Genomic DNA, 13,023 nt, shown 5'->3' on the forward strand with positions numbered 1-13,023 from the left:
CGTCGGCCGAGGGCGAGGGGAGCGGCCGCCGGGGCCGCGCCAGCAGCACCGCCTCGGGGGCGCGGACCGCCGGCTCGGGGACGGCCGCGGGGGCAGGGCCCGACGACGCGCTGCGCTTCTCCCTGAGCCTCACCCCCGAGGCCGTGCTGCTCATCCAGAGGCGCCACATGGAGAAGCAGCTGCTGGCGCGGCCCCGGCGGCCGCTCCCCTCGCCCTCGGCCGACGCCAGGCGGCTGCTCGCCCCCTGCCCCCGGGCCACGGCCGCGGGTCTCTCCCGGCGCCCGGCTCCGCCCGGCGGCCTGCAGGCCCTCGACCTCGGGCCGCGGCCCGCCGACCTGCGCCCGGTGCTTAAGGTGTCGCTGCTCAACGAGCGGCACAAGTACGACGACGTGGAGTACGAGGAGGAGGCCGAGGTGGTGGACGAGGGCCTGGTCCGCAAGTGCACCGAGTGGCTGCGCGGCGTGGAGTCGGCGGCCGGTCGCGCCGGGCCCCTGGACGCGCTGCCGCACCTGAGCACGCTGTGACCCGAAGGACTGACGCCTCCCGAGGCCGGCTCCCGCCTCCTGGCACCTGTGAGCCAGGTGGGCTTCCTGATGCCCGTCGCCGCCTCCCGGGCACCTGTGAGCCAGGTGATGCTCGCCGCCGCCCCCCAGGCACCTGTGAGCCAGGTGACGCTGCACGCCCACCTCCCTGCGCCTGGGAGCCAGGTGGGCTTCCTCGTGCCCGCCGCTGCCTCCTGGCCACACTGTGGCACCTGAGCACCTGTGTGCCAGGTGGGCCTGGTGGGACGAGACGGTCTCCCTCGACGCTCACCGCCCACCCCCTGGACGTGCTGCTCCACCCGGGCGCCCTCGGGGGAGACACAGACAGCCTCGCCGACCCCCATGGCCCACCTCCTGCCCAGGCGCCTCCCCGCTCCCCAGCCGGACAGCCGACGCCCCTCCCTCTCCACACTGGTGGTCTCGACCCCACAAGTCTGCCTTCTGCACCATCCTGGTGTCCTTGCCTCGTGGGGGTGTAAGCAGCGGTGAAAACGCCTCTCTGCCCCGGTCCCCTCAGGTTCTTTGAGGCCCTGTGCTGCGGAGTCCTCGGTAGGCGGGTGTCACTCTCTGCAGGTGCTGGGCCGGGGTGCCCCGGTCTGAACAGTGGGTGACAGCCACGAGGAGGGATGGGGGACCAGGAGCGCGGGGTCTGTTGCACAACCGGATGTGGCGCTTCATTTGTGATTTTGTTTCTTCTCGAAAGAAGAGACGTTGCGGGTGTTGGAAAGCCTGAAAATGGAAGGTAACCGAATGTTCGAACTCGGAAGGCGAAGGGGCTAGCCCACCGGGAGCTAGCCCACCTGGTGGATGGACGCAGTGATGGCAACAGTGCCGTGCTCACGACACGACTCTCCGCGGGCTGCGTGCTCTGCGGGCCTCTCTGCCAGCCGCGGGCAAGCCTGCCCCACACACACGCACATGCTCACGGATGCTTACCCTTCTACTCACACACTTACACTTGCTCACGCAGTGCTCTCACGCACACGCTCTCCCACTCATACATACACACACACTCACACTCACGCTCACACATGCATGTGCACACACACACACACCATGCCTGCCCTCGCACAGACTCATTTGCTTACATGCTCACACACACTTGCCCTCACACATTCACACGAGTGCACACACATGCTCACTCACGCTCACACACATACGCACCCTTACACACAGTCATACTCTTGCACACACGCATACATACAGTGCCCTCACACTCACACATACTCATGCTTACATGCGTACACACCCTCACACTCGCTCTCACACGCAGGCACACACTTTCTCACACAGCCTCACACACTTGCTCTCACACAGATACACACTCACACACAGTCTCACACTCACACACACACACACACCCCCACACAGGTCTTCTCAAGCACAGCTGCAGGCGTTGTTTTCAGTGGCTGCGTTGAGGTGTGAGCGGGAGCGAGGGGCAGCTTCTGATGAAATTTGTTTGTATTTGAAGCGCTGCTCACAAAATACCTTTTGTGCTCCAGAAAGAAGGAGTAACCAGAGGAGAGGGGAAGAATGCAGAAAGCTGTCCCCAGACGTGGAACAAAACGTCCTGGGCTGGAGGAGCGATTCCTTTGAGGGAGAAAGCGGGGAGGGAGTTCCTGGGGGGCACGGGGTAGATGTGTGCGTTTTCCGTACTTTTAATCAGTGTGTGAAAATCGTAGTGGCTTTGTACCGTGGTATATAGTGATTTTAAAAAGAAGAAAATTTCTATTTATTATTTGAGTAAAGAGTAAAACTCCTCTGCCTTATAGGAGACATACCCTTCCCGGCTAAGTCCAGGCTGATTTCTAGATCTTTCCTCCGTGGGTCAGAGTGTATTTAACTCTAAGATTGAGAAGGAAAAAAAGTACTATAATCAGATAAGGCTGATTATAGAAGAGTAATGTATTACCTCAATTTTTGACTTATTTTGTAAAAGTCAATAACTACTTTAATGTTTATCTCGTTAGACTTTAACATGTCAAGTCTTAATTATATTTTCCATTGAAGCCTTACATTTTTGAAAACCGATTTTCTATTTTTCTCGTGGAGGTCTTTGCTCTAATCTCTCTCCCTCTCTCTCTCTCTCTATCTATCTCTCTCTCTCTCTCTCTCTCTCTCTCTCGTGCTAGGCACAAATTGAGTTAGACAGGAAGCACTGAGTTCCCTGGGAGCTAGATCAGCCACCAGATGAGTTGCCAGAACAAAAACCCTCCCCACTGAATAGCTTTTCTTCTCTGACCCCTGTTTGAATGCAGAGAGCTAGATTGCTTTTATTTAAAACGAGCGTATTAATCCCAGAGAGGCAAAGTTAGCGACCGTGAGGAGGTGAAATTGAGACTCAAGCCCTGTGATGCTCTGGCTGCCCCACCTCCCCCACCCCGTGGCATCTGCCGCTCCAGTCCTGGGGGAGGAGGTCCCCTCTGGACGTGCCCTAGCAGGTTGGGAGTGAACTGACTGTGAGGTCAAGGTGCACAGCATCATAACGTGGTCTCTTTTGCACTGGGTGCGAATATCAATAGTTAAGAGGCCCGGGTTTCTGCCCATCGTTCCAATAGCAACAAGGTTTTTAAAGACTTTCCTAAAGTCGTTAACTTTGCTGAGCATCTGTTCCTGTCTTCCTGTGTCTTCTGGGTCATGTTGCTGTTACAGTGTGTAGGTCCCTCTCTTCCCCTGCAAGTCTATCTCCATGTCCCTGTCACTTTCTTTCTTTCCTTTCCTTTCCTCACCCTCTCTCTGTCTCTGGGTCCCCTCCCCATCTCTCCCTCTTAGCTGGCCACAGGACGACACGAAGCACTTTTTCCTCGTTTGCATTTGTGGGATGGAGTTTTGTGTGCCTTGTTCTTTGGTCTGAAAAGCCGATGAGTGGAACAGGAATGTTGCCCTGGTTGATGACCCTTAATAAAAAACGAGAAAGGTTCTGCCCATGATACGTGATGTCTATTCATGCTGTTACTGTTTGAGAAGGTTTTCTAAGTCGCTATGCTACAATTTCTTAATGTTTTGAATAAAAGAGAAATTCATTGCCTTGTACTTCTTCTTGAGGAGGATGTTAAGAACTGGTCAGGAAGAGATCACCGAGGCATTTAGAATTCGTCTGAGATGGTCTCTCCTTAGTGCTGCCCCATCTGAGGTTCTGGAACTTCCAGGGGTTGACAAAGGTTCATTGGCCTTAATTACTGCTAGCAATTACCAGGATTTTAAGAATTCTAATGATAATCAAATATTATCATAATAAGGCTGTTTGGCACTGGTACTTAACCTTTTGTACAACCTTCTGATACAACCCCCAAGAGAGCTGTATTCCAGTATACGCCTAAGAATATGCACCACCTATCAAGAGAAATGTGCATGTGTTTTGTGAAGCTCATGGACCCCAGATTAAGAACTCCTTCTTCTTTTTTTTTTTTTTTTTGAGGAAGATTAGCCCGAGCTAACATCTGCCACCAATCCTCCTCTTTTTGCTGAGGAAGACTGGCCCTGAGCTAACAGCCATGACCATCTTCCTCTACTTTATATGTGGGACGCCTGCTACAGCATGGCTTGATGAGCGGTGCCATGCCCGCACCTGGGATCCGAACCGGCGAACCCTGGGCCACCAAAGTGGAATGTGTGCACTTAACCACTGCGCCCCCGGGCCGGCCCCAAGAACTCCTTCTATGTACACTCACTAGAACATTTTTCTTTTAGTGAAAGTATTTCAAGCTGGTAGCTCATATCAATCAGAAGTTAAAGGTTCAATTTGAATAATGGTGAGGACTATTGGATTACTCAAACGGGATATGTCACTTAATAAATGTGGTTTGTGTTTCAAATCTTTGAGTCCATGGGGAAAAAAGTAATAAAATGTGTCCATGGAAGTAAGAAGGTAGGAACGATGCTCTCGCTGCATCAGTAGTGATATTATCATTAAATTCTCCCATCACAGGGGTTGGGGGCTCCCACCCCAGAGGATTAAGCTTCCTAAATTGTAGCGAGAGATCATGGAACGTCAGTAAGTGGACGTGCATGTGAAATCCCCAAGGTTGAGCGCAGATGGCTTAATGTCCTGTAGTCAGGGAATACTCTGGCACTTTAAGATGGGTTTTATGTTGATCTGCTTTATTTCCAGAAAAAGTAGATGCCATAAGTCAGAAACTATAGTTCTGTGGTTTCCCGGAAGTCGCACATCTCCGTTGAGGGTGGTGATCTGCGGGATCTGGTATGTTACACTGACTCTGAAACCATAATTTGGTACCATCGATTTTGGCATGGAAATTTCAGCCAACCGTGGTGTGTCCTTCAAGGCAAGCCCTGAACTAACAGTCTATGTGAAATAAGCAATAAGAACACTTGTGCGTTACCAGAACTGCTCTCAAATGCCTTTGCAACCTGTGGATGCCCAGAGTGGCCCAGTGCAGACCCGCAGAGCCTTTGTCCAGATGCTGACCGGTTCAGAGGATGCTGCCTCAGGGGCCGGGGATGGTGGTGCCACGCCCAGCTTAGAGACTGAGCACCTTCCCTGGACCGTCTGGGAGTAGGTACCTCACTGATGTTAAATGTGGCCTTTAGAGCCTTGGAGACTAGAGTTCCCATACTGACATTGTCCTTTGTCAGCCGTCTCTCATTAAACTTCTGCGTTACCGTCTCCTCTTCATACAATGGGGATGAGACAACATGGCGGATCCCATAAGGAGTATGATGGCGTGTGTGTAAAGCATTTGGGACAACACTTGCACGTCACCAGCTCAAGGTCACCTGTAATTATTACCACCTCAAAAAATCTTCACTAATCAAAAAACGTCATTCTCTGGCACTTATATGTGCAAAATCAACCCCTTCCTGGCTACAGTATTCTGAGGTTTTTCTCTCCAACCATTTAATGCACACCTGTGGTGGGGGCTATACTCCTATTTCCCTGAGGAATTTAAAAATAAAAATATCTATTGTGTTTTACCATCTCATTTCAAACTGATTTATTATTTATGCCCTGAACACAAAATTTAGCTCTGAGCTTTCTAGTAGCGAAGTCAAAATTAAAAATAGTGAGTTAAGTAATATCAATATCTAATAACAAGAAACACTAACACATTAAAAGACATAAACTTTTTCTTAGAGACAATTATTTTTGTGTCATGTTTATATTTATATTATATACAATATAATGGATGGTGTCCCTAATGCAGTTTCTGGAGGATGCATAAATGTTTTTATATCACTGTTGGTTCTCCATGAAAGTCAGTGGGATACTCATCAGCTGCATTCTCTGCTGTCTTGGGCCATTCTACCTTATGGAAGTGGATTGTATGGAAACCTGCAAAAAATGGTAGTGAATCTTTAAGAAGTAGTTTTAGATATATTCAAATATTTAGCAAATACTGGCCTAAAACCCCAGAAAATTGTCTGTACATCAGTTCCTAAACTTTTTGGTCTCAAGACCCCTTCATACTCTTAAAACTTATTGAGGGAAGCACAGAGCTTATGTTTACATGGATTACGTCTACCAACCCTTCCTGTATTAGGAATAAAAACCAAGACCCTCAAAGTGTCCAGGGACCTTCAAAAGTCTTTGGGTCACGCTTTGAGAACCCCTGGTTTCTACCGTATATATATCAGTTCCTAGTGCCCGTCATCTGTGCTGAAATGAACAGCTGAAATACTGGGGAAACATTTTCAGACGCGGATGATCCAGACCCCAACCTAGAGATCCTAGTTCGGTAGACCTGGGAAGGGGCTCAGGAGAGGCTGGTGTGCAGTGGAGTTCGGGAACCACTGCTCTAAAGCAAGAAATACAGCAAATACTTGAGGCGGATCTTACAAATTGTGTGTTCTGCCATCAGAGACCCTGAACGTTACTGTATCAGAATATGAGAATCTCCCTTTCTAGGTGTCATGCTCTCTTCCCCAGCCACGTGTTATTCACGGCACGTGGAGGATAACTTGGTGACCAGAATGATGAAAGTTATCACACATCAGTTTTATTTGCCCGTTGGCTCAGCATGGCCATGGGACAATGGTGCTGGGTCATACTGGACATCCCCCTTCTGGAAGCTTCATCTCAGACCCTCCTCTCCCAGAGTTCCCCGCTGACTGAGGTTCCAAGCCTTCGCTAGGCTACCTCTGTAATCATCATTATCATTGCCTCCAGATGAACGCTTACAATCATATCACTTTGATAGCTCTATCCCATAACATTACCAGAGGGGTGGGTCTGCTCTGAGGACCACAGACACGCAGACCTGCGTATTGAAAAGCCACCTCCAAATAGTGTACAAATTTTTTTCTGATTTTATGAGCAAACTCTAATAAGTATTTATAGAATATTTTACTTTGAACAGGATAGCATCCCAGTGGGCCCAGAATAATTCATTTCTTCAGCAAATATTTATCCTGCTTCTACTGGATGAGAGGTACCTGAGATATGAGACTAATTAGACACTGTTCCCTCTATAACTTAATGAGTTGACCTGTGAAAAGGTGTAATTTAGGGTACTATCTGCTGGGGCTGGCCCCCTGGCCGTGTGGTTAAGTTTGCACACTCTGCTTGGGTGGCTCAGGGTTTCGCTGGTTTGGATCCTGGGCACAGACCTAGCATCGCTCATCAGGCCATGCTGAGGTGGCGTCCCACATAGCAGAGCCAGAAGGATCTACAACTAGCATCTACAACTATGTACTGGGGGCTTTGGGAAGAAGAGGAAGAAGAAGAAGAAAAAAGATTGGCAACAGATGTTAGCTCAGGTACCAATCTTTAAAAGGAAAGGACATGTCTGCCAAGAGCAATGATTTTGGCGGAGGACAACTGACATTGAGTTGCTCTTTCCGACAGCGATTGGTCTATATTGTTCTGCTTGGGCTGCCCTAACAGAATGCCACAGACTGGCCGGCTTCAACAGCAGTGGGGCCAGATAAAAAGATGGGAAATGTGACGTTAGAGCTTCGGTATAGATAAATCCTACACATCGCTAAAAATACTAGACACACATAGGCAGAGTCAACGTTGAAGAGCAAATCCTGTACACTTAACACCACAGTAATTCCACATGGGTCCTGGGGTCGGCAGAGGGGGGATGTGGCCACCCCGCTTCCCTGAGTTTGTGTCACACGTCCAGGAAAACGGCTCTGCAAATCTGCTCTGGACGTCCTGCCAGCATGGACTCGACACTTTGTCGCTTTATGAACGGAGGGGCCAGTACCCTTCAAGTTAAGATGATTGTAGAGAGATTACAGAAAGTGACCTAGATTTTATTATTTTGTCACACAACAGAGTTTGGGATGGAATTGCGTGGTTTCTATGATGAAAGCATGAGTTTCATTTCATATTCCAGGCAGTTGATGAAAAGACCCTCTGAGACGAACCCAGCTCTCTGGCAGAATGGGAGAGAAGAAGGGGCACTGTGTTCGAGTGTCTGCTCACAGGGAGGCAGATGGGCTGGCAGCACCCCGGCCCAGCCACCTGGCTGCAATCCCAGGTCCACCATGTTCTCAGGGCCCTTAGTTGGTCGCTGTCTCTCCACCCCTGGACAAGGGACAATGGGAGCTGGCCCGAGATGGGGTGAGCGCTGTTTTCCCTGGTGCGGAGGACAAACGTGGCGCATGGTGACCTGGTGTTCACCGTGGTCGGCCATCGCCGCATCTACTAGCTGGGCACAGCCCCTGAATGTGAGCCCCGCTGGCTGCGGTGCTGGCCTGGCAGAGACAGTCGAGCCAGAGAGTTCCGGAACAATCGCCCCTCATAGTGGGGACAGCCACTCAAACAAAGGGCTCATTCATGACTCAAGAACAGCGAGCACCCACTTCTGCATCGTCCCAGGGTCTGCGGAGAAACACCGGGAGTCACGGAAGGGTCGACTGAAGAAAATCTAACGATAGAGCATCTTGAATAATCCCACAGTTATTATAAAGCACAGCATCTCAGGGAGACGGGCTCGCGTGGGTGCCCAAGGCCCCACAGTCGAAGGCGCATGAAGAAGAAGGTGATTTCTTCTGCATGCTTTGCTCTCCGACTCCATGTAAGACGCGCCTCAAAGTCACAGGCACCTTTTCTGGGGATGCCTATCTGTGCTAGGAGCCTAGCAACTCCAGGGAGAAGTTATAGCCACTCTTCCAAAAACAATGGAATCTTGGCCAGAATCTCAGAAAAATGCGTTTGAAATGCTATACAGGCAGCAGCAGGTGAAGGGACCCCACACCGGTGGACTGGGAAAGGACAATTGGCTGTCCAGGGAAAATGGAACTCCGGTCGTGTCAGTAATAGCTTGCTGTGCGTTGTTTCTAAGTTACTTTGTTTGAGAATTGCCGATAGACCTCGTTAGGAAATAAATGCAGAGCTGAGTTACGAAGAGAAAGAGAATTTTTGAGTTACATAAAGATCGACTGAGTAAGAAATAGACTTGTGCTTTCTGAACACAAATGCGGCTGTTTCCAGCTGCACGCGAGACCGTGGAAAGGGCTGGAATTGGCCTGATTTCTTCGTTTTCTATTGTCACCCCATCCCTGAACTCAGCATGCACGCACTTATTATCAGTGCCCTGAAGATTCGAATTTTGTCGTAAAACACAGATATCTACAAGGCTGTGCAAGACAACTGGAGGTGGCCCATTTGCCCCAGAATAAGTTGTTGGAATTCTTTTTATTTGAGGAAGATTAGCCCTGAGTTAACACCTGCTGCCAATCCTCCTCTTTTTTCTGAGGAAGACTGGCCCTGAGCTAACATCCGTGCCCATCTTCCTCTACTTTATATGTGGGACGCCTACCACGGCATGGCGTGCCAAGCGGTGCCATGTCCACACCCGGGATCCGAACTGGCGAACCCCAGGCCACTGAAGCAGAACGTTTGCAATTAACTGCCGTGCCACTGGGCTGGCTCTGGAATTTTTATTTTCAAGGGGAGAAGGGAGGACGTGAAGCATTAGAGGAAGTGATGGGTGGGTGGAATAGCAGAACCCGGGGAGAGATGTGAATGGAAGGAATGGGTTAGCCAATGCCCTGTCACTTTCTGTCTGCTGGCCCTGCAGGAGCAGGAGGAGACAGCTGGGGAGCAGGGAGGGAGGGAGAAGGACCCATTTGTGTGGGCTTTGTAAAGTGCCCAAGTTGTCCCCTTTGTCCACCCTCCCAGGCCCCACCTTCCTGGGCAGTGTGCAGGCCAGCCCCTCTCCAAACTTCCCTCATCCTCTAGGTCCAACCAAACTCTCTGAAGCTTAAAACAGTTCTGATACTTGTCTATGGGAAACGCCTTCAGCGTTAGCTTTTAAGGAAACAAACCCAAATCAATATCGTTACATCGTTGTCCAAACATATATGTGGAATATTTCCGGACCCTATTTGTGGGAGAGGTATGGACAGAAGCAGCCCACACAGTTTGCGGGCATCACGGCAGCCTCGCTGGTGTGACTGCCCCCCTGTACTTAGACTGTTTCACGTGGATTGGGTTTATTGAAATGTCCAGAGTCGCCTTTTCAGCCAGTAAAGCCGGCTATGTCTCAGAGCCATGTCTGTTCTGCGAGACACCAATTTCTTTAACTGAAATAGAACCATTAACATCCCCACATTGGATCACAGAGAATGAAAGCCTTGTCCCTTCAGCTGGGGCCGGAGAGCCTGCTATTGTTTCCAGAACATGACTGACTGATTCTGGTACAGCATGTTGATATTGTTGACTGGTCCAGCAAATCAAGAGATGGTGAATTCCAAGTGCTTGGTGTTGTGGGCCCCTGCCTCTGCATGCACTCCAGTGATGGAGGGTGATGGAGGGTGGTGCTGCCAAGAGAAGCATCTAGATGTCCTTCAGGGGTACCGTCAGATTTGCTCTTGGATATCATTGAACTGTGAACAATCTGTTTATAGTGGGTTGTGTTGACACGGCACAGGTTTGTTTACCAGCCATGCTGGAAGGACCCAGAAGCTGTCTTGCATAATTTCTACAATCCCAGATACTTGACAGATGGAAAGAGAAAATTCCGCCATATGCAACTGAACGTCGGGCATCACATAGTAGAATCATTTTCCGTTAAAGCTCTCCTTATCAGATTTTTAAAAACTATAAAATGACGCATGCTCCTTGTGACGGGAGATACCGGATGTGTAGAGGAAAAGTTGCGAGTCCCCGTTCCCTGCGCCCCAAGGCCTCAGTAGGTCGCCCAGATCAACCTGGAGTAGGTTCCTCCTCCATTCGACCTCAGGTTTGCTACCATCCTCGCTGCTTGTGAGACTGTATTATGCATCTTGCAATTAAGACAAATGAAGTTATGTTTTTTAAAATAAAGTTTATTTGAAAAACATTCATCTGGTATTAGATAAAAGGCTCACCCATTTGCCCTGCAAAAGGCTTTGACGGTCACCAGTGGGAAGCAAAGGAACCCCGGGCCCCAGTGGCTGTCACCAAGGACTTAGGCAAATGTGCTGGTGGTTGTCAAACTCTGACCACTGGGAGGACCCGCCCATGTCCTTCCGAGGACAAACTGTCAGGACAGCCTGCCCCGCGGTTGTGTTTTCCTGTGGCACCCAGAGTCATAGTGTCATGATGGACGTGTCTTTGCTCTGTGGCCCTTTCTCTCCGCAAAGGAAGTCCCTCCACAGGCACAGAGAGACCCTGCCTCCCTCCCCATCCACACTTACGGGAGGGAGCGAGCATCACCCAGGCCAGAAGCACCTTCATCTCTCGATGAGTCATCTCCTTCCTGGACAGAGGGGAAATGCAAAGTTATACCGTTACCATAACCACAAGTGCTGGACTTTCCAGGGACGTTCTGGTTTACTACGATTCTCCCCCAATGTGAATTTCAATTTCACGTCGGGAGAAAGAGGTGGCCGTCACCCAGAGTTAGCAGTGTGCGGCCGGGGTGGGCATCCTCTGCTTTTCTTCCTGTCCTCGTTTCCTCTGCCAGCTGTAAGGATTCAAAAGCATCCCCTGCGTGTTCTTTGGAAGTAGCCTCTTACAGCTCATTGTTATTAAGTAAGGGACCATTTAGGGCACAGTAAACCCAAAGTGAGAAATTGATCGCCTTTATTCAGAATTCTCTATGCTTTTCGGCCAGATAATCATTTCTTAAAATAACGAAAACCACAACAAAAAGTGAGCTCAGGGCAAGGTACTCACCTGTGCTCTCCAGTTTAAAGCCACTGGCAAAACGAACACACGAGAAATCGTTAAATAAATACAAAAACCTCTCCCACGGCTGCCACAGGCTCCCTCTGACTCCTTAGGGGTCTGTTCTGTTTGTGTATCAATTCTTGACTGCAGGACGTTACTCACGTGGTTTTTCCATTCTCAAAACACTTAGTATCTCATAAAAGCTTACAATCTTACAATCAAGTACAAATTCTATAATTTACAACAAAAGGAGACACTAGATCTCTAGTGACATTAATCAACCCCTCGTGGTTGTATAATATTAAAATTTGAAAAGTAAAAGATCAGTTCGGAGCAAAGAAAGGAAAGCTACTCATGGTCCCATGATCACTGTAATCTTCACTGAAAAGATTAATTTTCTCTTGTCTTGTCTTTTCTGGGTTTCTTCAAGCAGGCAAAGAAAGAAGATTTAAACAAAAGTACTTTGTGCATTATGTGTTTGCAATTAGATATCAGCGCATATTTGAACTCGGCTGTAGTTCAGATTTAAATTGATACTTAATTCTAAGGATGAAATGGTTCGCATTGGCTCTTCCCTCATCTCCCCGTTGATTTGCAGGACTGAAAGAGCTGGTATAGACTCTTTCCTTCCCCTAATTCAGATTTGGGGTCCATTTGATCTTCTTCACTCCTGTAAACTCATTGACTCATACTTTTTACTCGTATTTAACTCATATTTTAAAATATTGACGGTCCATGGAGATTTTAAAGGGAAGGAGGTAATCCAGGAGCATGTGCTGAGCGCCTGCTCAGCCCAGGCCCCTGGCTCTGGCCCAGCCCCTGGCTGTCCCCTCATGGTGGACCCTGACCACTCAGCCCTCCTTTCAGATCATTGTCATCCCAGCTACTTCCTGCACAAACTCCAGACTCGCAGGCTGCTTGTGCTTGTGGTTGTGCTAATAGACGCAGCAGTCACTGTCACACTTGAAAACTCAGTGTCACCTCCTTGCTGGAGCCACTGCACGCCCACAGTTACCCCCCTTCCTGTCCTACTGTCCCCTGAGGTGGAGCTATTTTTGCCCCTGTCTTCTCTCCTGTTAGATGCATCCTCCCTCATTGGAAACGGGTACTACAACCCCCGTGAAGTGCTCTCGTATTCTGCTTTCTCAGCACCGAGAGAAATCTACAGGCAGGTAGGACAACGACACGCAGGCTTCAGAAGAATCGGGCATGAAATGGGGTTCTCAGGGTCACCCAGTCTTCTCCCCACTGGCTCCCGCGGTCCCTCTATCAGAGTTGCAAATGCGATGGCATTATCCACCACCTTTAGACTTCAGCACTCCAGTTTATACTTCACAACCTGCCTTGTTTACCCTTTGATTATCTTTTATATCCATCTTTACCTAAAGTATTAAGTAGCCAAATAAGATAGTG

At 49.5% G+C, this 13,023-nt stretch overlaps 1 protein-coding gene across 1 annotated transcript in view; it reads left to right on the forward strand.

The window, feature by feature from the left end:
* The window catches only part of PRR18 (proline rich 18), a 2,565-nt gene extending 917 nt beyond the window's left edge, over window positions 1–1,648 (forward strand). Inside the window, exon 3 of the mRNA XM_046669770.1 lies at window positions 12–1,648. Coding sequence (XP_046525726.1) covers window positions 12–524 — 513 coding nt within the window. The 3' untranslated portion in view covers window positions 525–1,648. The remainder of the gene's footprint in view (window positions 1–11) is intronic.
* Window positions 1,649–13,023: the final 11,375 nt, after the last annotated feature.

This window comes from Equus quagga, chromosome 8 (assembly GCF_021613505.1).
Source record: "Equus quagga isolate Etosha38 chromosome 8, UCLA_HA_Equagga_1.0, whole genome shotgun sequence".
NCBI lineage: Eukaryota > Metazoa > Chordata > Mammalia > Perissodactyla > Equidae > Equus > Equus quagga.